Source organism: Meles meles, chromosome 5 (genome assembly GCF_922984935.1).
Source record: "Meles meles chromosome 5, mMelMel3.1 paternal haplotype, whole genome shotgun sequence".
Taxonomy (NCBI): Eukaryota; Metazoa; Chordata; class Mammalia; order Carnivora; family Mustelidae; genus Meles; species Meles meles.
In genome coordinates, this window is record NC_060070.1 from 47,672,262 (window position 1) to 47,696,408 (window position 24,147).

The window sequence follows — 24,147 nt, forward strand, 5'->3', positions numbered from 1 at the left end:
ATCTTAAATTTCCATTTAAATTGTGTTGTTGCAGATCGGTGTCCTGTTATCCTATTAAAAAGATAAGCATATCAAAGAAATACTGAAGGCGGTTCACCTTGCCTTCCTTACGCTTTTGCTTTCTTTAAGAAAAATTACTCTTAAAATACCTCCCACAGATTTTTCTGGCTATCAAATCCCAAAACACATTTGTCAGCTTGGATGAGAAGAGAAACTTTAGCCAAGGACTTAAGAGATTAATTGCTAGATAGACGTGGATATCTTTTGTTCCATAATTCATCGCAAACCACTTCTCCCTCAACTTCGGCCAACTGTGTGGTATTTGGTTATAATGTTAATATATACTTTCCTCTATAGAAGTGTTTCCTAGAAATTTAACTACTTTTTCCAGTTGAACATCCATGTTATGAATCAGACTTGAAAGTGTGGAAAATTTTTTAGTACAGTAATTCGAAGTACTGTTTCTCAGGTAGTGAGTGTTTTCAGTGAAACTTCTTTTTCGTGTGTGACAGTTTTCTGTTTGCCAGTTAGGAGATAAATATTGAAGCAACAATGTATGTTTTTCTCATCCAACTTTTTTTCCCCCTAATGTAACCAGTCTCTGTCAGTCCAGGAAAATCAGAAAAAGGATTTCTGGTAAGACACTCTGCCCAAATCCAAAAGTTTTCCTTGGTGTTTTGACTCCCTCTGTGCCAGGCTAGTTCTGGAGACCTAAACTGCTGCCTGCGCGATCTCCCCTAGCAACCTTAGAATCGCCTGCCCTCCCACAATCTGTTACTTCTAATGCCAGGCACCTCTCTGGAACTAATCAACCCACCCTTCCCCTGATTAGCATCTCAGGTAGCCTGCTTTGTCCCTGTTGGGTGGCCCCCTTCCCTGGCCTCTGGAAGCTCTGGCCTCAGGGAGGGTCTTCTTGCCTTTCCTATGCATGGGGAAAGGGAAAGAGAGGGAAAACTCTTCTAACAGTCATTTGCAAAGGGATCCGTAGCAGCAGAGGCTGTACACTAGTTTATGTCTCATTAAGTCATCCTGTTACAAATCTTATGTTTCCAAGGCACTGTAATTACCTAAACTAAACTAGGAACCTATTCTGGAAAATGCTTTGGCCTTCTTTTCACTTTTCATTGAGTAAATTCAGGTATATTTCTTAGTTGCTCTTGCCATCATTTTCTCATTTGTAAAATGACTTTAAGAAACTTGTACCTTTACCATAAATCGTGCGTATAAATAGCCTAGAAAGCTCAAACTTGTGAAGAGTTCCTGTGACCATAAGACTCAGGAAATTAAGGTCTTTTGCCAGCTCTTTCTTTTTACTTCCCTAGGAGAAGAGCCAATGAGTATTGTGCTTTGAGGAATTGAAAGATGCCTCAAAGGCAAATACAAAACTGTTGCCAAAACAAGTTAACTTTCTCTCCTTTTGCCTTTGCTGCTGCCCTTTGCACCATGCTTGCCTACCTTGCATTCTTCTTACTTCCCTGTTGAACTTCTATAATCTCTTAGGAGAAAGTGGAAATTCATTTCCTTACGAGAATTGGAAAGTTCTCCATGTGAAATGTCATTTTCAACATCCTTTAGAAAAGGAGGCTTACGCAGGATTTTTGAGGCAGAATCTTAGCCTTTCCTTTGTTCTCTAAGTGGCCCCATGTACTCTTTCTCCTCAGTCTGCCTTAATCTCCAGATCCCGTCTGTAGAAACCGGCTTTTAATAAGTAGTGTCTGACTTCTGATGGAACACTGCAAGTGCCAGAAGGTGGGTAGATAAAGCAAAAGATTCCTTCTAAAATGTAATAATCTAAAACTAAATAAAGTTGGCATTATGGGATTGGGCTGAACATGCCCAGGCGTGACATGAATTAGTTGCTGCATCCAGAAGTGAATGTACCTTCAGCTGACTTTCTTCAAGCAGCAGGTGGGACCTTAATAAGTATCCTTTACTTATACTGAAGGTAGAGTCCATTGTATTTGTTCCTACTTAAAAGTTGTACCTGAGGGACACCTAGGGTGGCTCAGTGGGTTAAAGCCTCTGCCTTCGGCTCAGGTCATGATCCCGGGGTCTTGGGATTGAGCCCCGCATCGGGCTCTCTACTTGGCGGGGAGCCTGCTTCCTCCTCTCTCTCTCTCTCTGCCTGCCTCTCTCCCTACTTGTGATCTCTATCTGTCAAATAAATTAAAAAATAATAAAAAAAAAAGTTGTACCTGAAATGCATGTAGATGTTGTTTACAGTCCTTATAACAGTACCACTAAATATATCAGATTTGTGTCTGCCTTCACCCACCAACTCTGAATTCATCCATCCCAATTCTTAAATATCTTGAATTCATCTCAATGTTCCATTCATCAGAGCTTAATAAAATAGCTAAACAATTTACCAGTTACGAATGTATTCTGAATGATACAAACCTTCAGAAACTAAATACAATGTGTATCTTATGGTCCTCTATCTCATTTTCTTGAAGATACTGTAGTAATAGTCTTTAGCATATATTAATATTGAAAAGTAGAAAATTATTACATACTTAGATATCAGTAAAATTTCTGTAGAAATGTCTGTATAATTTATGAGCTTTGCTATATTTCATAATTGAACAAAGCATCATCATAGTTGTGTTAACACGTTTATAGAATCTTGGAAATAACAGGACTGAGGAGTTGGGATGAAAATGTAGGCTTGGAATTTGGACGGGATTGATGTGAAATCTCAGCCCCTGTATGTGCTGGCTGTGGGACCTCAGGCAGACATGCCTCTGAACCTCTGTTCATTTATCCATATAATAATTTTATTATTTACCTTATGGGTATTGTAGTGATAAAGTCAGTGAATGTATAGAGGAATACTTAGAATATAATAAATGCTAAATAAATAGTTGTTACTTTATCCCCATGACTATTCCTTCTATTTCTAATTTTGAACATCTACTTCTATTACTATGAGACACTTGGCCCCTTATATCCCCACCCAGGGCTCTGTTATCTGTGTTCTTCTAGTGCAACATCTACGTTATACGTTATATACCTCCTATCGGCTGCTTACTGTGAAGGATACCAGAGAAGGCAGTAAGTTGAACGTGTGCTTTCATCACCTCCTGCTCTGACTGCCACCACATAGAATGGCTAACAGCTGCTTAAATGTATGTCCGGGGTTTCCAGTGAGATCCTCAATTTCTCAAAAACAGGAACATTATCTTATACATTAAAAAAAAAAAAAGATTAATTTATTTGAGAGAGAGGTGGGGAGAGTGTGTAGGGGGAGAGGGGCAGAGGGAGAGGAAAGTGAGAATCCTAAGCAGGTTCCATGTCCAGAGCGGGGTCCCACACAGGGCTCGGTCTCACAATCATGACCTGAGTGAGATCGAGAGTGGGAAGTTTAATAGACTCTGCCACCAGGCGCCCCTATCTTACACTTTTATAATATAATTCACAATACCCAGAAAATTGTTGGGTGTAGGCCCAGCTATTCAATGAGAGAGTATCTCTGAAAATCCTAAATCTAGGGGTTCCGTATTGCCAAGTAGAAACGGTTACAGTTGTGGAGAACAGGAGAAGTAGAGTTGAACCAACTGATCTCCAACTACCCCTCCAACCCTGGGGCTCTCCCATCCTTCACAGATATGTTAAGTAAAGGGCAAAAGGCAAAACAAGAGGACCATCAGCCCTCAAATAAAATATCTTGTGGGATGGCCATTTTTCAATATGGTAGTTATTTTTGAAGTCATGCATTTATATGCGAATTGTGTCTAAACTCACACAGGCCCAGGCCGTGATCTCGATGTTTATAACTCAGTCTGTAAGAGTGATTGCTTGCCAAAATACTCCTGCTAGCTGCTGCTAATGTTATAACTGGTTTTTGTGATTTCCCATAATCTACTTTTGCCATATTATAGCTTAAGGTTAATGCAACACAAACAACATTATTTAGGCTTGTGTCTTAGGGGCATGAAGTTCTAATTTTGGGTGAAAATGACCAAATATATTGCTTTCTAAGCTTTATTGCTTTTTTCTAGTTCTCATTTTTCCCCATCCTAAGTTATCGAACATTCTATAAAACTTTAAACTACTTGTTTCTAAATATATACTCTCAACTCTGTATTATCTGAGCAAAATGGAGGGGAGAGCTCTTCTCAGGTTATAAAGAAAAAGGTGGACAATCCACTTGGGGTTTCTGATACAGCTATAGCAGCACCTAGGCCTTTGGGATGAAGATCATCCTGTGAGAAGCCAGGAGAAAGAAAAAAAAGTGATTTCGGTTATCCTCACGGAATAAGAAGGATGGACTCAGGTTCTTTTTTCAGCCACTTTCAGTTTGTGGTCCTTATTTTCTTACCAATAGCAGGCGTCCAAGAAGATGTGGGGAGGACAAGAGATACCTTGATTGTTAAATATGGAAGTATAGAACAACAGATGCAGTCGGGGGAGGGGCTTTGGACAGAATGCTGAAGATTATTTTTTTTAAATGGGCGGAGGGCCACACCTTTGTTGAAATACTGTATAGAATATGGTCCAGCGGTGGCTTTCGTTCCCCCTACTGCCAGCAGCAGCAGCCTTCCCTTCAGCAAACTGAGCAGAACACTAATGTGAAAAGCAGGTTTAAAATAAAGCCTCCCTTCTGGAAAACAAGGTGATGTAAGGGCCTATTTAGCCAGAGTGGCCCCACCTCGGTTGAACAGCCATTTTGTTGTTTAAGCAGTAAAACTTAAATTGACCCTGCCCCCCCCCCCCCCCCAGGGGAACTTACTTGAAAGCAAGTCTGGGGAAACCAGTCCCAGGTAGCAAAGCCCAAATACAAGGGTGGGTCAGGTCAGGTAGAGATAACAGCCCGAATGCAGGGATGAGTCGGGTCAGGTGGAGACATCAATCAGTAAAGCGGGCATACTGTCTCCCTAGCTACCAAGGAGTGTGGCCACCCCTCCTCCTCGTCTTTTGGGCACCAATTCTGACCACGGTGATAGACTAGCTCAAATAGCTACTATGTGGTGAATAGTAACTCAATTGGCCACCCGTGTGGGACCTAGCATGACTGTGAAGCTTTCTCTGTGTGTTACAATCTCATTGGTCACCTGTGCGTGGCACCCAATCACATGGCCTTTGCTCTATAAAAGTTAGTCTGTGAGGCAGGGAGGGGTCACCCTCTCTGTAAGGGGCGGCCCCGACCTGTCTGTTTGACCGTCGGTTTGATTCTTGATGCTTGGTGCGAAATAAAGCTTTGCTTGACTTTCGCTTTGTATCAGTCTCACTCCTTTGACCATGGACCCATTACTGGGGGACCCAACAATGAGACCACAGAGTTCGCTTTGCGAGCTAGCCTCTCCCTTCCGCTGTGTCTGCGCTAGGAGCATCCCGGCCTGTATCAGCTTGGAAACCCCTGGTCTTACTACTCTTGTCTCTACCCAGTCCACTGCACTTAACTTTGTTTTGCTTGCTGATACTTTCAAGACTATGTCAAACTTTGGAACTTATTCCTAGAAAAATGCACATCTACAGGGCATAGCTCTCGGTTAAGCGTCCAACTCTTGATTTCAGCTCAGGGTCGTGAGATCCAGCCCTACACTGGGCTCCATGCTCAGTCAGGGAGTCTCCTTGGGATTTTCTCTCCTCTCTCCTTCTGCCCCTCCCCCTGCATGTGCTTGGTGAGTTCTCTCTCTCTCTCTCTAAAAATAAATAAAATCATTTACAACAAAAAAGATTCTCTCTCTTTCTACCCCTGCCACTCCCCTGCCCCACTTAAAATTTTGCATGTAATTTCAGGGCATTCATGGACTACTCACCACCCCACCAGACATATAGAGCAAATTGCCCAGGTCCAAACCCCTTTTAAAAGTCAGACTGAATCTTGGGGTGCCTGGGTGGCTCAGTGGGTTAAAGCCTCTGCCTTCAGCTCAGGTCATGATCCCAGGGTCCTGGGATCGAGCCCCACATCGGGCTCTCTGCTCTGCAGGGAGCCTGCCTCCTCCTCTCTCTCTGCCTGCCTCTCTGCCTAGTTGTGATTTCTCTCTGTCAAATAAATAAAATATTAAAAAAAAAAGTCAGACTGAATCTTTTTCACACTAGACATAAACACAACAGCAAACAGAGGCAACCACCTAAACACACTGTACTGTAGTCATTTTAAATTTCTCTTGGAATGAAAATGTAAGAAACCTAGATTCTAGAATGTTCTAGTCCTGCAGCAGTTAGCTGGGTTGACTTCAGCAAGACATCTGAGACTTCTTTGGACCTCAGTCTATCTGTAAAAAGATGGGATTTGACTGAATTATTTTTGACATCTTTTCTAGCTCTTTGTGTAATTTTGTGAACCAAATGTAGGTAAACACGTGAAATCAATAGTCCTTTCTACAGCCGAACATAGTTTCTACTGCTAAGCTTGGATCATTAAGTCCCTCTTTTTTTGGGGCCCAGTTAGCCCTGCATCCTTATTATTCTCTTCCTCATATTTCCCTCACCTCCATCCTAAGCAAAAAGAAAATTGATTTATCACCTTTCCTTTTGTTGACTCATGTAAAGCGGCTGACTACTTCCCTATGTTCAGCTAACTCTAGACAAGTTTGGGCCAGAGAAAGAAAAAGATAATGATGGCAACTAAGGGTCAGTGAATAGTGTGCTCATGTAGGGGGGCATTTATGGAGATAATAAATGGGGTGCTTGGTGAGAGAAATGGCACAACTCAGGAGGGGCAAGCTAATACACGGGATACACTGATTTTTAACCTGTGTCTCCTTGAAATCAACTTCATCATTCCCCTCCAGAGAAGAAGAAAATTCCTTGGTTTAGGGCAATCATTTCTCCTCACTGTAAACCCCAGTCATGATAATGATACCACTAAAATTACAATCTATTGAGCATCAACTTCAAGACGGGCACAGTAATAGAAGATGTGTGGATTTAATCTTCAGTTAATCATCATACCCTCCCTTGGGGACTGGTGCAGCTAGTTTGTTTTTCACAGAAGGAAACTGAGGCTCCGAGGGGCTAAGAAAATCCACACAAGCCGCAAACCACACAGAATGAATCCAAGCCCAAGGACTTTCCCCCAGACTGTGGTCCAGGCCCACCAGGCCACCAGTTAATAACTAGTGAAACTGTCAGGTTTTACAGAGTACTGTAGAACCACGGCTTCCTTCATGAATCTGCCTGCAGGCGGTTTTATTATTACTGCCCCTCCTCGTTTTCTGCAGGTAAACACCCTTTATGAGATAAGCTTCGAACCCAGTAGCATGTCTAGAATAGAAGCCAACAACTGACCATGTTCTATGGATTAAAAAAAATTTGTTTTTTAAATTTTCATTTTAATTTATTACTCTGGCACACTGGGAGAACCCAATGAATATGTTGAACAGATGAGTAAACGGATGTGTGCGTGAATAAAAAACAGGTCAATGATCTTGAAATGGTGAATCCAGAAAGCAAAGTTATAGCATTCCAGCCCAGTCTGGCTTTATCCTCTACACGTGGTAGGAATAAAATATCCTGTAACTTTGCACCTAACTCTTTAAAGCTCTTGATAGGTTTTTTTATGTTCCATTTCCTAAATCCTTTTGTGCAGTTACAAGTGAAGTATCATACTACTTTTATTGGAAAAAGGACTAATTTTACATTGTAATGATTGCACCTGCTCTGTGACAAAGCCTTAATGTTTTTTTTTAAAGCCATTTTCTAATTTAATAGCTCAAGGAAAAAGATTGTCCCTAGGGGAACTGTGACAAAACTTTACAATTTACTCATTGTACAATTGTCCTTCAATGCTAAAATGGGGGGGGGGGGGACGAATGTGGAGGGAGAAGGCAGAGAATAACTAAGCTCGAAGGTCATTTAGTGACACAAAGAGGAGGAAAAATGATAAAGTGAACACAGAAAATCATATTCTGTAAAAAATGCAGTAGGATTGCTCTGAGCAAGAAGAAAGGAAGGAAAGAAAGAAAAACACAGAGGAAAGCTTTTTTAGTACATTTGGGGGGAAAAGAGGAAGGATGGCACCAAATGAGTAGCTCAGAATTGGAGCCAAAGAATGGGTTCTAGTCCTTACCACAACTTCAGAACAAATTCCTTTAAAAATGTAGGTCAATAAGAGCACATAGTTAGGAGAGAAGCCTGGGTTCCTGGAGATAATTTATCTCTTTTCCAAGAAGCAAGTCCAGTGTCAGTCCCAGAACCCAAGTGCCTGATTGTAAAGAGCATCAGCAGTGAATGGGGAAAGCTGCTGGTGGGGGAATCAATGTTGTGTCTTTCTGACGGATGACAGGACAAAGCCTCAGGGAGTGTGGATTTCGGCCTCTCAGGTAAGTTTCCCGAGATTACAGAATCATGCATGTCAATGTCATGGTTCTCCTTCCCAGTACTATCTGCCCCTTTTGCTGCCCTCTTCATTGGCACTGGGAAAGGCATTTATTATTTAGAAGGCAACAGCATTAGTGCAGTGCGCACAACTCAGATTGTTTTTGCAAGGTCTGTTGAGTTTAAATAGACATACAGACAGAAATGCTGCCCCATGTGTGCCATATGCTGATTTTAAAAGGTTGCTGGAAATGCTGTAACCTTTAGCCTCTCTGACTATATTTTGCCTAGCTCAGACTCCTGATAGATGTGCTAATTTTTGATGATAGGTTTTATTTTCTTGTCGCTGGAAATAAAACAACAAAACCAGTGACTGCTTCAAATCCTCAAGTTCTTGTCAGTTTAGAAGCAGCATTCCGGTAATGGGGCTTTTGCTGTATTTGCAAATATTGCATTTCAATTAGCAATAATCGCGCCTCGGATAAACCTCATTGGCTACGATACTGCCACTGTGCAAAGCTTGCAAATATTGCATTTCAAAGCCTCATTCTGGTCCTATTAGCGTGTAGGGAGATATTTAGAGAGTACAGAGTGAACCAGTGATCGAGTCTTACATTCTTACACTGAGTTGAAAAATTAAAAAGATTGGGTCACAAAACCCATTCATGTCCAGTCTGGGTTTCTTTTTTTCTTTTCTTTTCTTTCTTTTTTTTTTTTTTTTTTTTTTTTTGCCAAATGTTCTTGCTGTGACCTACTTCTGCAGGTAAGAAAAATGATTTTGCCATCCTTCTATGACACTATGGCAATAGTGAACTGTTCCCAAGTGTCTTGGTGTAGGTGGCCTTGTGAGGATAAGCATTAATTATTTTCAGACTGCTGATGCATCACGTCTGTGGTGTCTATATTTGTCTTCTAAGAATGCATCATCACTCTCTAATTATAGGTGATCTTGTGGGATTAAATCTTTTGAGTTAAACAGACTAGAATGACACAAAATATGCATGGAAAGCAAACACTTGAAAAACCAGTGAGCTGTGGTCATTGTCAAGAATCAGACTCTGCCTTAGTGTTCAGCTTCACACTTGAAACAGTCTTCACATTGTCAGTGTTGCCGCCTACCTAATCCCTATCATTTAAATCACCTGATTGAGGCCATCTTTAAGTTCTTGTTTTCAGCATGAAGACTCTCATATCCTGATTCTAAGTCTTGGAATCCTACAGTGTTAGCCCAACAAATAACTTTTGTAAGAAACAAAATCACCCCATAATCCTCAGGACCCCATGTGATAGTTACTGCTTCACAGAGCTGGGAAGGGCAGTGAGGGTCTGTACTCTTGGTATCAATTTTGAGGCCTATGTAGCAATGCCGGGCAAAGCTCCAAGCATAGGCATTTTCTGGCCAGGGTGCTTTGGTACCATAGTAGAAGTAGTGGAGTAATGGGATAGGAAATACAGCATCCCCAATCTCTTTTTAGCTCAGTCCTGGAAAACATGATCTTCTCTAATATTCCTGTAGAAGTGAAATAAGTCTGGATTCTAGTTACATAATTCATTAATTTAATCATTTATTCCTTCCAGCCAACAAATGTTTATTCAAAGCCTCCTGCGTGGGAGGCAGGGACATAATAGAGATTTAGATAAGACATTCACCATTTCACATGCAAGTTTGGTTTTGTAGGGAAGGGGTAAAAGAATGTTTTTTACTGGGAAAACTGAAACACTGAGCATCAGCAAGGAGAGGCACGCGGTGCCCATTTCAGTGTCTGTGTGCATGAGCAGGGGCTTCTGGGCATACCAGGGAGCCATGTCACGTGCAAGGCTTGGGAGTTAAAACTCACTAGTGCTTTGTCTCTTGAATCCCTCTCTACGAAGTAGTTTCTCTGGAATTAGCGGTTCAAGTGTCTGATTGATGATGACCATAAAACTGGAGTATTTGAATATGTCAAGGATAGTGACCAAAGTATAAGAATGCCTTTTTTTTTTTTTTTAAAGATTTTTATTTATTTATTTGACAGAGAGAGATCATAAGTAGGCAGAGAGGCAGACAGAGAGAGTGAGAGGGAAGCAGGCTCACCGCTGAGCAGAGAGCCCGATGTGGGACTCGATCCCAGGACCCTGAGATCATGACCTGAGCCAAAGGCAGCAGCTTAAACCACTGAGCCACCCAGGCGCCCCTAAGAATGCCTTTCTTGTCCACCGCCTACCGCTTCTAAAACTCAGTGCCATTTTAAATAGTAAAGTTAGGCAGTGGGGGAAGGACTGCATCCAGTTTCGTTCCCCTACTGCGCAGCAGATGTGCCCACAGGAACAACGGCACAGTGTGAGGTTGTCAGGTTTCCAAAAGAATTTAGCTAATGGGCTTCATTGCTTACAGACCTCGAATCCTGGAGAATCAACGTGAAGGTTAGAGACAAGTATAGAACATCTGGCTTCTGAGAGTGAGTGAGTGACGAAGTTTTTTGGACCATTTTGTTTAAACTTGGGAGTTCTAGTGCCCCACCCAAAGGATGAAGCAGCAACTCCTCCACAAAGGGAAAGAAAGCAGATGTGGATGCCTGTGTTAGAAGCCAGTTAATTTAAACTTAAAGAAAAAGTTTTTGGCAAGGGAGAAGGCCAGAATATTGAAGGAGCTCTATAGCATCTCCTCCAGAGGCATTTCTGAATAATATCTCCTGAATGGCATAGGTGTGCAAGTAATGGGAAAAGCTGACTCAGGGCTGCCTCCAGGCTTAGGAGAGAATGTATTTCGGGTACCACTGTAAGATTAGGGAAGGCCTGAAAATCACGGGCAGGAAGGCTAATGTTATACAGTTCAGATTCCCCCAAGGAAAGAAATGTTTACGAATTTCAACTTTTGTAACCCGAGTCATGAGCTACTTGTTTTCTGCAAACATCAGAGTTAATAGTACCTGTACCATAAACTAGTTCACAGCATTACATTTTCGGGTGCATTTTTCTTTCCACTTACAAGCAACCTTTTACTTTGTACTGGAAATTTCCTTGGAGATTCAGATAGAACCACACAAATCAGTTACAAGCCTGTTCCTGGGACCTATGGGACAAAGGGACACCCGTTGGAATTCATCTCCCTGCCCATGCCTGTGGCTCCCCTCCCTGTGGCTGCCTCAGACCCCAAGGCTTGGTGGAATGCATTGTGAATGGGCCCAGCAAGCGTGTGGTGGTCCAGGTTGGGGGAGGAATTGCTGGGACTTCCCAGGAAACCTGGCTTGACTCACCCACAGCCTGGGCCAGGCCCTGCTTGCTGCTTTTCTTGCCCCAGGACTGTCTGTGTATGGACTGTCCAAACATTTCCCAGAGGCCAAAACTTAATCCCCTCAGGAAGTTCAAGGTAGAGTAGGCCAGTTATGAGTTATACAAGTTGAAAAAGGGAAGATAGGAAGAGTGTGTTTGAAAAGAGTTACTGAAATGACTCCCTGCAAGCCATCCATCTTTCCCCCAGCATTTTTGGGACATTTTCTTAGTCAAATTTTTATTGAAGTATAATATGCAAGAAAGTACACAAATGCTCATCAGTGAATTTTTTCTTAAGATTTTATTTGTTTGAGATAGAGAGAGAGAATGAGCCGGGGCAGGGAGGGGTATAGGAAGAGGGATAAACAGACTCCTGCTGAGCAGGGAGCCTGATACCAACACTGGGCAAGGATCGTGACCTGAGCCAAAGGCAGACGCTTAACTGGTTGAGCCACCCAGGAGCTGCCCTCAGTGATTTTTTAAGAAGTAGGTCCACGTATCTAACTAGCATGTAGATCAAGAAATAATAAATGGAGTGTAGATCGCGTCCTCCAAAGGGCATCCTCCACTCTGACTTCTGTCATAAGTGGTGATAATGGCCTAGTCCAAAATATCCTGTGGGTAGTCATACAGGGGTGTCCCGTTGTGTCTGCCTTTTTTCAGCATTACGACTGCATGTGGCGGTCACTCATTCGTTCTCACTGCTGTATAGTGTGCTAGTTTATGAGCGTAAACTGCAGTTCATTCTTCTGTGAGCAGACATTCCGGTGGTTTATAGTTTGTCACTATTGCAAGCAGCACAGCTCTGAGCAGCTCTATAGAGTCTTTGGTGCTTATGTGTTCTTTTCCCACAGATATTTACCTAGGACGAAAATTATGGATGTTCGGCTTTAGTGGATACTTGGCAGTTTTCCAAAGTATTTGTACTAATTTAAACTCCCACAGGGTGTATGAATTCTGGTTCCCCTAAATCATCAACCACACTGGGTATTTTCTGTCTTTTTTTTTTTTTTTTTTTTTAAAGCTGTTCTGGTAAATGTGGTGATAGCTCATTGTGCTTTTCATTTGTTTGCCCTAATGACTAATGAAGTTGAGCACCTTCTCTGTCCATGGGCCACATGGACATCCTTTTTGGTGTAGTGTCTACTCAGGTCTTTTGCCCATTTCTTAAACTGGATTTCCTATCTTCTTCTTAGTGATTACTTCTTTGTACATTTTACTCTGTCCTTACTGATGTTGTGCCTGCTGGATCTGTCCATTGCTGGACAGAGGGTGTTGACATCTCCAACTATGATAGTAGTTTCACCTGCTTCACCTTATACTTCTCTTAGTTTTTGCCCCATGTAGCTTGATGCATTGTTGTTGTATGCCTACAGGGTAAGAATTGTTAGGTCTTCTTGGAGAACTGATCCCTTTATCTTGATGGTAATAGCTCTTGCATGTCTGCTTTGTCTGAAAGTAACAGCTACTCCTACTTTCTTTGATTAGTGTTACTGTGGTATATTTTTCTCTACCCATTTACTTTTAATCTGTATGTGTCTTTCTACTTAAACAACGTTTGGGTCTTATTTTTTATTTACTCTGACAACATCTGTCTTTTAATTGGTGCATCAACACCAACATTGGTGTTGATGTTCAAAGTGATGACTTATATTAGTTGTGTTAATATCTACGAATTTGTTGCTGTTTTCTATTTGTTGCCTATATTCCTTGTTCCTGTTTTTGTTTTCCACTTCTTTTCTGTCTTTTTTGATTTTAATTGAGTATTTTATAGGATTGCACTTTCTCTCTTTTGTTAGTGTGACAGTTATACTTTTTTAAAAAACCTTTTTAGTAGTTGCTCTGGAGTTTACAATATACATTCACAACTAATGCAAGTCCACTTTCAGATAACACTATACCACTTCACAGGTAGTATGAATACTTTATAACAAAACAATCCTAATTCATCCCTCCTGTCACTTATATCATTTCTGTCATTCATTTCACTTGTATATACATACACCCACACAAGATATGTACATAAGCGTACATAATCAAATACATTGTTGCTATTATTTTTTTGTACAAACCATTATCTGTTAGACCAGTTTAAAAAAAGGTTGTATTTTACCTTTATTTATTCCTTCTTCAGTGTTCTTTCTTTCTTTATGTAGGTCTGAGATTCTGACCTATATCATTTTCCTTCTAAAGAACTTTTGGAGTGCCTAGGTGGCTCAGTTGGCTCAATGTCTGACTCTTGATTTCGGCCCTCATAACCTCAGGGTGGTGGGATCAAGCCCCCAGGTTGGGCTTAGCCCTGAATGTGGAGTCTGCTTAAGATTCTCTCTCGCCCTCTCTCTCTGCCACCACCCCCAACCCCAGCTTTCATGCTCTCTCTCTCCAAAAAGAAAAAAAATAAAGAACTTCTTTTATAACATTGCTTGAAAAGGCAATTCTACTGGCAACAAATTCCTTCAATTTTCATTTTTCTGAGAAAAACTTCCATTTCTCTGTCACTTTTGAAGGATAATTTTGCAGGACACAGACTCTAAGTTGGTGGGGGTTTTTTTTCCCCCCCCTCAATACTTTAAGTATTTTACTTTACTCTTTTGCTTACATGGTTTATGATTTAAAATTGGATCTAATTCTTATCCTTGTTCCTCTATTGGTAAAACCCCTTTGGCTTTTTTCAGGATCTTTGATTTGCTATAATTTGAAAATGATGTGGCTAACTGTAGTGGGGTTTTTTCGGGCCTTTAATCCTGTTTCATGTTCCCTGAACTCTCTGGTTTGTGTTCTCTGAGCTTTCTGTGGCTTGGTGTCTGACATTAATTTGGGGAAAATTTCCAGTCATTATTTTTTCGATACTTTTTCCATCCCTTTCTTCTGCTGGTGTTCTCATTACATATGTGTTTTGTAGTTGTCTCACAAGTCCACAGGATATTCTGGGTTGGGGTTTGTTTGTTTTTTTAAATCAGTCTTTTTTTCGTTGCATTTGTTTTTCAGTGATTCTATTTCTTTCTTTCTTTTTTTTTTTTTATTTCTTTTCAGCATAGCAGAATTCATTGAGTGATTCAATTTCTATAGCCTCAGCTTCAGTGATTCTTTCCTCAGCTATGGGTGGTCTACTATTAACCCCATCAAAGGCATTCTTCGTTTCTATTGTGGTGTTTTGACCTTTAGCAATTCTTTTTGCTTCTTTCTTAGGATTCCCATCTCTCTGCTGCAGTGTACATCTATTGCATGTTCTATTTTATCAGAGTCATTAGTGTATTAATTGTTGTTTTAAATTCTCAGTATAATTCCTTCATGCCATGCCTGGTTCTGATCCTTGCTCTGTCTCTTCAAAATTCGTTTTTAACTTTTAGTATGCCTTGTAATTTTTTCTTGATAGCTAGACATGATGCACTGGGTAAAAGGAACTTCTATAAATAAGCCTTTAAGAATATGGTTGTGATGGGGTGCCTGGGTGGCTCAGTGGGTTAAATCCTCTGCCTTCGGCTCGGGTCATGATCCCAGGGTCCTGGGATCAAGCCCCGCATTGGGCTCTCTGCATAGCGGGGAGCCTGCTTCCTCCTCTCTCTCTGCCTGCCTCTCTGCCTACTTGAGATCTCTGTGTGTCAAATAAATAAATAAATAAATCTAAAAAAAAAAAAAGAATATGGTGGTGAGGTGTATGAAGAGAGGAAGTATTCTGTTGCCCTATAATTGTCTTAGTCCCTTATTGAGCCTATGCCTCTGGACTGTGAACTACCCAACTGTTTCTCAGTTTTTTTTTCCCCTCAGGTGGACAGAATGGCTAGAGCTGACTGGAGTTGGATATTTCCCTTTCCCCAGGTAAATTAAGCTCATGTAATACCCCAGCAGGTTAGGCTGTGGTTACCTGGTTTCCCCAGAAGACAGACCTTGTTAAGAAGAGAGTGCTCTGGTACTTCTGAATAGAACTTTTCCCCCTTTCCAATCTGGAAGCATAAGAGGATTTTTTTTTTTCTTGATATTTACCATGAGAACGTTGGTAGAGCCCTAGGAGATGAATCTCACAAAGTTGTGGAGGCTCATTATAATGGATCCCCTTGGGGTCTTTAGTTCTCAGACTTGTCCACACAGAGCCTCCAGCACTGCATCAATTATGAGTTCAGGTTTTCCTATTATGGCACTAGTTTTCACAGCAATTTCTGCTCCAGTAAGCAATGACTCCCTGTATTCTCTTGTCTCTCCAGTCTTAGAGGTAGTGGTTTGCCCTGTGTCCACTGCACTCATCTTGATCCAAGAAGAGTCATTGATTTTTCAGTCTGTTCAGCTTTTTACTTGTTTGTATGGACTGGCAACTTCTAAGCTCCTCACATGTGGAACCAGAAACTAAAAGTTTCATCAATATTTTTTTGTTTCAATAAACATTAATTGAGTACAGTTTGGATATGAAATGCATTTATTAAGCAGATGAACTCTCCTAAGTTTAAAATATGAAAATTTTTTTTGCCAATCTTCTCCAACTGTACTCTGGGGGTGAGGAGGGGGTTGTTGAGGTCTCTTTTTCTTTCCTTCTTTCAGTGATATGTAACATTTAATGAAATGTGCAGATCTTAATTTTTCAGTTTGATGAGTTTTGACAGTGGTATATATACTAGGTTTCTTGGCCTTGGCACTATTAACATTTTGGACTAGATAATTCTATGTTTTAGGGAAGCTGTCCTATTCATCCCTGGCTTCTCCCCACTAGACACCAGTAGCATCCCCCTAGTCATAACAATCAAAAGTGCCTCCAAGCATTGCCAAATATCCCCTGGGAGGCAAAATCACCCCAGTTTAGAACCACTAATACATAGCCATGTACCTAATGTTGAGAAAAGAAGATATAGATCATATCTATTCCTCCAGAAAGTTTTCTTTTGATTCTTTCATTAATCCACCCTCCCTCCAAAAACATGGTTTCTGATTTGTGTCATCTTAGGTTCATTTTGCCTATATTTAAACTTTGCATAAACTGGATCATATGCTGTGTATTTTTTTGGTCTCTGGTCTCTTTCATGTAACGTGACGTTTTTACAATTTATCCATGTTACTGCATTTATCAGTGGTTTATTCTTTTTTGTTGCAGAATAGTCTTCCATTGTATGACTATGCCATAATTTGTTAATAACATTCTGCTGTTAATGGCCACTTGGGTGGTTTCTGATTTGGGGTTCCTGTGCATAAGTTTGCTACAAATATTCTGCGGATGTCTTTTTGTAGACCTGTTTCCATTTCTCTCAGTAAAGATATAGGAATGGCATTTCTGGGTTGTGGGTAGATGTACATTTAACTTTCCATAAACTGCCAAACCCTTCTGCAAAGGGTTCTGCCATTTTATGCTCCCAGCAGGTATGTCTGAGTGTTGTAGTTGTTCCAAGTCATCATCAACAACATCATTTGGAGTTTTCAGTCTCTTTTATTTTATCTGTTCTGTTGGGTATCTCATGATTTTTGTTTGCATTCCTCGGATGACCTAAGATATTGAATACCTTTTCGCATGCTTTCTGGCCATTCATCTTCTTTTTTGAAGTGTCTTTTAAAGTCGGTTTATGATCAATTTGTAGGAGTCCCCATTACACCTCCTACCCCACATAGTAGTCTCAGAGGAACCTGCTTCTGTGCCTTAGGGACTGAGAAACCTTTTGCCATCTGAATAAATTTGGGCCAAATTATAAAAAGTACTGTGAATATACCCTTCTTCTTTTTTTTTTTTTTTTTGTTCTCCTCTCTGTTTCCAAACATACTGTGAGGTTTAGAGAGTATTTTCCTTTAGTGAGGTCAGAAATACTACTAATGAGCCAGACAAGTATATGAAACCACTTCTGTTTTCTTTGGGATAGTCTTTGAATGCCCGCAGCCTCACACAACAATCAGCCCTATGTCATCCTTCCACAGTTTTGATAAATTACCAGGAGGGACCTGTCCCCACACAAGGCAGTGAGTCACCTTTGTAATTCTATGTCTAAGAGAGGTTCTTGGTGAGTCTTTTTCTGGAAGCATTCTTTTCTCATACAGGAATGTCTTTACCTAGTTTAAAAAAAAAAAAGTTCTCTATGGAGAGAGATGCCTTTTTCCATCTAAGTTCTCAAAATGGAACTAAGCTATTCCCTTTTAATTCCAGTGGAAAAGGAAGGGACTCATGAGCTTTCTTTGTTTTTAGTTTCTGTCCACCAAAATAATTTGTTGCTAATGTGGTATTTTTTTAAAACCTGTTCCCTGGCTGACCAGACAAAAAGATTCATCTCTGAGTTGTTTAGGACCTGGTTTCTGAACAGGCTGCCAGGGTGCTTGAAGCTTGGTGTTTTCTCATTGAACTTTGAAAAGGGAACATGCTGGGTCCCAGAGGAAAGCATCTTATGTATACATGTATACATGAGGTAACAGGTACAAAGTATAATCTGTAGTTGTGATCTCTAGATAGCATCCCCTTTTTAAAGGAACTAGGTTCCTTGGGGAAATGGCTGATTTTTATGTCTAGGATATAAAATATGTAAGGTGAGGCTGAGTCCTCCCGAATCCTTCCTACCAGAATGCAAAAAAAAAAAAAAAAAAAAAAAGAAAGAAAGAAGGAAAGAAAAGGTAAACAAATGAACAAACAAAAAACTATTATAAACTACTAGGATCGTATCAATAGGACTCAGACTCCAAGGTAGAAAGATTCTCACTGACCAAGATAGTACAAGTTGAGTATCAATAAGCACAATGATTGCCTTGGATTAAAGCATATCAAATATATTTTAAATGCATGAGTTCATAATGACAAAAAACTACAAAAACAGTCACCATATTCCAGTCTATGGGAAACCCGACAGGACAAAAAAAATCTGCTTTCTTTGAAACATAAAAAGCAAAAGAAGAAAAAGGGAGAGAAGGGGACCTTATGATTTAAAAGACACATGAGGGGCGCCTGGGTGGCTCAGTGGGTTAAGCCCCTGCCTTCAGCTCAGGTCATGATCTCAGGGTCCTGGGATTGAGTCCCACATCGGGCTCTCTGCTCAGCGGAGAGCCTGCTTCCCTTCCTCTCTCTCTGCCTGCCTCTCTTGTGATTTCTCTCTGTCAAATAAATAAATAAAATCTTTTAAAAAAAATAAAATTAAATTTAAAAAAAAGACACATGAATTGTAATAATTGGAGCATATTTGGATTCTGATTTGAACAAACAACTACTAAAACATTTTATGAGCTAGTTGTGGAAATTTGATCTCCACCTGGATATTTACGTTAAGAAATTATTAGTGTTTTAGATGTGATCATGGCGTTGTGGTTTTATTTTTATAGTAGTCTTTTTTTTTTTTAAGATACATACTGAATTATATACAAAAATATTAGGTCTAGGATTTGCTTCAAGAGTTGTGGCAGGGATTTAGATGAAACAGAATGGCCATGAGCTGGTAATTATTGTTTCTGAGTAACATTTATGGACTTATTATACTGTCCTCTTTACTGGGCAATGTTAATATCTGAAATTTTTCTTAAGTTAACAAAAAACACTTAGGTGTCTTGCAGATTGCTGATGTCATGGGTTAACTGGTGGAAGTTTGAGCAGGGAGGGATGGCTGCTAGGGATCACTGGACTTGAGTGAGGAGCCCTATCCAGCTGGGTTTCTTTATAGGTTTTTCAGAACAACATCATCAGTATCCCACTAAACCAACCTGCCCCCAACAATTTTCTCTTCCTATTTGTTTATTAACATCATATTAATGTTATGAACCTAGGGTTCTTGAGAAAAGCAATGAGATTGTACACCCTTATGTCATACTAGGTCTTGGTTGCCCAAATAGCCTTACTGAGGGACTGCCATCTGGGCCCACTTATTTCTTATGGGTTAGAAAGATGAAGACCTCTCAGGGAAAGAAATTTCAGGGAAACTTTTAAAAAATGTTGTTTCTTTTCAAAGACATTTTTTACCCCTAAATCAATGGAAAATAGAAAACATTTGTCAAAAGTGTTTAAAGCCTATACCGAGTGGAATAGTTCAGAGACCACAGCACACCCAGTAGAATACTTGTTTATGCTCACAGCTTTTTATCAATCAAGGTGAGTTAAAGACACCCAAAACAATATGTGAGCTTCAAAATTTGCTTCACTCCCCATCGAAACATAATGTATTTTTTCTCTCTTGGTTGACTTGGACAAGTTAGAGTCTTTACTCTCATCAGATCAAAATTTATGTTTCTGTGTCTCCCTCTTAAAACTCTAATCCTGCAAAAATTATTTCTCATTTCACTGTGAAATAACCCTAGATGCTTGATGTTCCATTTTGTAACTTACCATTCATGATTTTCAGACCTTTTTTAGGCAAATGGAGGAAAGATTTTTGACTAAGTAAGCTTTCTCAAATATGAGTGTAGAGAAGAGATCGCCTATTTGGGGCCAGTCACAAACATGGCAGTGTCTGGTGCAATCCTTGACCAACAGAGGAGGAGGGAAACCCCTTATAGATGAAGAAACTAAGGCATGAAGGCCGAGTAGCCTGACCATGTTGTCTCTGGAAAATACATACATTCTTTCTCCTAAACCAAGGCTGTCTCTTTCAGGTAGATGTTGTGGCAGCCCTGACTTGCACTGAATCTTCAGTTAGTGATGCCAGCTCACAGAACTTGCATTTTTGTGGAGAGATGCCAAGATCCAGGTTTCATAATGAATTAAAGGCCAGCATTTTGTGTCAGTTAGCTGATTTTAAAGGATGCTGGTATTTCCCAACAAAATATAGTTGAACTTTGGTCATTTCCAAGTATTTGATTTCCCCAGTAGCCAGAATAGTCTAGTCCACATCGTAACGAATGAGTGGTAATGGGTTGTGTTTATATCCACTGATGCATTCCCACTGCTTTACCAAAGATCTTGAATACTTGGTCAGGCTCTTCTTTGTAGTTAATATTATGATACAGTTTGGATATATTTGATAAGGGCCTGATTGTTGTACATGCAGCCAAATAATTTTATGTATTAAAGACTCAATTGCATAGTCTATCATCCTGGATTCAGAGCTGAATTTTTAAGTAGATTATGTCGCTAGCAAAGGATATGCTAGTTATCCCAGGGTTACTCCCCTGTGAGTGCCACCCATTACACACCTCCAGAGAACACCTAAACAATCCTGTCAATGGCCTCTGGGCTTGGGGTTATTTTCCACATAGCAGGTGATATTTTGCACTAAGCCTTATACATTCTATATTTGCAAGTACCATAGGTTTGCAATATTTCTTCAATATCTGCAATTTTGGCAACTGTCACTGGTAAATGTTATTGTTACTTAGGGTAGTGTAAGCAAAACACACACACACACACACACACACCAGCCTTTGTTAAACCTTGGATATTTGGATTATCAGCCATTTGTACTTTTTTCTTTAAAAATAAAGAAGCATAGCGGCACCTGGGTGGCTCAGGTGCCTCTGCCTTTGGCTCAGGTCATGATCCCAGGGTCCTGGAATTGAGCCCCACATCGGGCTCTCTGCTCAGCAGGAAGCCTGCTTCCCCTTCTCTCTCTGCCTGCCTCTCCACCTACTTGTGATCTCTGTCTGTCAAATAAATCTTTAAAAATAATAAAGAAACATAGATTCATTCATGAACAGCAGACAGAGGAGATGCATCTGTAGCAATATTTATAAAATACATGAAACATTTACGTATAGCAATAATAATAATAAGCTCTTCATTTATTGAGGGGTTCATCTGTTCAGGGGCTGCCAGGCCATTTACATTCTTTATCACTTATCCCTACAGCCTTCAGTGGTCAGAGTAAGAGGAGCCAAGGGTCTCAGTGGTCATTTGGCTCAGAGGGTGGGGGCAGGGTGGAGGATGGGGGGTGCAGTTTTGGTCTCAGCTTTCCCTTAGTCCAGAGTCTAGATCTTTGCTCTCCTACAGCTTGTAACTGTGTGCAGACTGGTGCCTTCTCATACTAATCTGTTTTTATATTTCTCTGTTTATTATAATCTATCTCCAACTTTCCAGTCTTTCCATTTCAATTAGAGTACACCTTCCTGCACCTTCCTAATATCCCTCTGATCTTGTGGCTTCTCCTGGAGCTTAGATGGTGGACATAAAACTTACGACTCTGAACCTTGATTATTACACGCCCTTTTCTAGTCCAAGACCCTCAGCTGTTCTAGACGTGGAGAAGCCATGTCCCTCTTTTTTTTCTTGGGGGCATAAAGTGAAAAAAGGCGAAGCTTGAAGTAAAACATCATATAGCATTATCCTCTTCAGTGTGTTCCCCTCTGTCAGTGCAAGAGTTTACTTTTGTTTCATTTTGTAGTTATAACATCCCCATAAGCCATTCTACCTGCCCTTTAAAATAAATAGATGAATTAACAGTTTTGTGATCCTCTTTATTTCTAGCAACTTCAAATAACAGGCTTAAGAAATAAATGCTGTTCATTTAAAAATGGATATATTACCATGTTTTCCTTTTTAAAGATTTATGTGTTCTCAAATATTATATTTTCAAAGTAATGTCTAAGTAGTAAATAGCCAAAGAAAATAAGCATCTGGTTACAATTTGATCCCTTTCTTGCCAATCCTTAACTGTTATTCGATGATTCCAAGTCATAATCTTTTTTACTGAACTGCCTAAACTATGCCAGTATGACTCATCCTGTTTTTTAAACTTACAGACAAAAATTCCTTTCTGAGATTTTGTGCCAATTTCTCATCTGTCCTTTTGGCTCTCCTTATTTGCCAGAGCTTTCTCTTCTAATCAAAGAATTATTTTCTCTTTACAAGAAAGGCTTTAATCTGTATTCTAGCTCTTCTTTCTCTTACTGACGTCTAATCCAAAAGAAGTAATCTACTTTCTTCTTAAGAAACAGAGTGCCTGCATCATTTTAAGTGCTATGAAATCTGGCTTAAAATTGGAATATTATGGATTCTTTCCTCAACTAAAGTTACTATAGCAATTAGCTCTTAACCATAATTAGGTAGAAGGGAGCTTTTATGATGGAATGAATACTAGACTCAAATAAAGACCTGATTACAAACCCAGTCTTGTTCCTTGCTTATAGTAGTGAGCAAAAGTTACTTATCTTCTCTGAATCTTGGTTCCTCTTTTATAATTTGGGGACAATTAAATTAGATATTTAATTCAAGTGGATTTTGTAAGGATTTAGTGAGATGAAACTGTGCCTGGCACTTAATTTTTTTTACTGCATAAAAAACATATTAACATTTACTAAAGAAATTTTATAAACTCTTAAAAAAAGAAATTAAACCCCTGTTGGTAGGTAAAGAAAAAAAATGTGAATTCAGTTAACCAATTCACAAGAAAAATAAATTATTAAATAAACATTTGGGAGAATATTTAAACTCAGAGCAATTAAATAAATTCAAAAAGCACTGAGATGTCATTTTTTAAATTAAATTAGTGCCGATTAAAAAATAAAGACCTAATAGTGATGACATTGCCAGTTGGTACAGCTCATTGGAAAAAATATGCATCAAATTATAACAATATTTATACCTTTCAATCTAGTAATCCCATTTTGGAGACTCAATCCTAAAGGAATATTATAAATATGGGAAAAAATCTAGAAACATAAAACCGATTAATCATTGCTTATGAGTTTAATAAACTTGGGAACAATGTAAGATTGTAATGGATTAAAAGTTCGGATGAATTATTTTGCGCTATTAAAATAAAAAAAAAAGGATGCCTGGGTGGCCCAGTCCATGATGTGGCTGCCTTTGGCTCAGGTCATGATCCCAGTGTCCTGGGATCAAGTTCCACATTGGGCTCCTTGCTGAGCAGGGAGCCTGCTTCTCCCTCTGCCTCTGCCTGCCTGTGCCCTCTCTCTCTGACAAATAAATAAATAAAATCTTTTTTTAAATACAAAGAAATAAAATAAGAATACTCACTAAGCAACATGTACAAATGTTTGTGATATCAAAAAATATGCACTTACGATAACAGATATGAAAAAAACGCATCTTAAAACTATAGAGAAATAGATCCAAGCGACAGTTTTTTTTTAAGATTATTTATTTGAGAGAGAGGAACAGAGACGGGGTGGGAGTAGAGGGAGACGGAGAGAGAATCTTCCAGCAGACTCCCTGCTGAGTGCAGAGACCAGTGCGGGGTTCAGTCCCGACCCTGAGATCATGACCTGAGCTGAAATCAAGAATCGGTCACTTAACTGACTGAGCTACGCAAGTGATAATTACGTTAGATTATTATAGCATATGTTTTTTTTTTCTTTTTTCCTGTTTCTCTAAATATTTTGTAAAGTGATGTTACCTTTTTTTTTAAGGTAATATTACTTTTAGGAGTAAAATTAGAATTTAAGTCTAATGTATTCAGTCTGAAAAAACATATTTAGTGAGTGCTTATTATGTGCCTAGAAAATCTGCTATGACATTTTGAGTCTAAAAACATGCCAGAGTCTTTCTTCATTATTTACTCCAGGGCAATTAAAAAAAGGCAAAAACGAATGTGCTTAGTGGACTATTTTGAATAAGTAGTTCATATACAAATTAAGATTTAAGGTGCTATTGTGTGTAACCTAAGCATTTAATACTAGGCTGTCAGCCCAACCACATTAAATGTGATGGTATTCTGTCTCACTATAGCCATCTGCTTTCGGACTCCTTCCAAAATTAACTTACTGGCTTAGTCAGGTCATTCCACAGAGGAAAGT

General features: G+C 39.7%; 1 protein-coding gene and 1 pseudogene across 5 annotated transcripts in view; one reads left to right on the forward strand and one right to left on the reverse strand.

The window, feature by feature from the left end:
• Positions 1-24,147, forward strand: part of UBE3D (ubiquitin protein ligase E3D) — a 166,995-nt gene that overhangs the window by 131,484 nt on the left and 11,364 nt on the right. For 4 of the 5 annotated variants that reach the window (XR_006818258.1, XM_046004316.1, XM_046004318.1 and 1 more), the window contains one exon: positions 15,286-15,336. The exons of the other annotated variant lie outside the window; for it this stretch is intronic. Coding sequence is in view for 3 of the 4 variants with exons in the window: in XM_046004316.1 (XP_045860272.1) it covers positions 15,286-15,336 (51 nt within the window). In the remaining variant the exon portion in view is untranslated. The remainder of the gene's footprint in view (positions 1-15,285; positions 15,337-24,147) is intronic. 5 annotated transcript variants of the gene reach the window in all.
• LOC123942822 lies at positions 8,629-8,786 on the reverse strand (annotated as a pseudogene).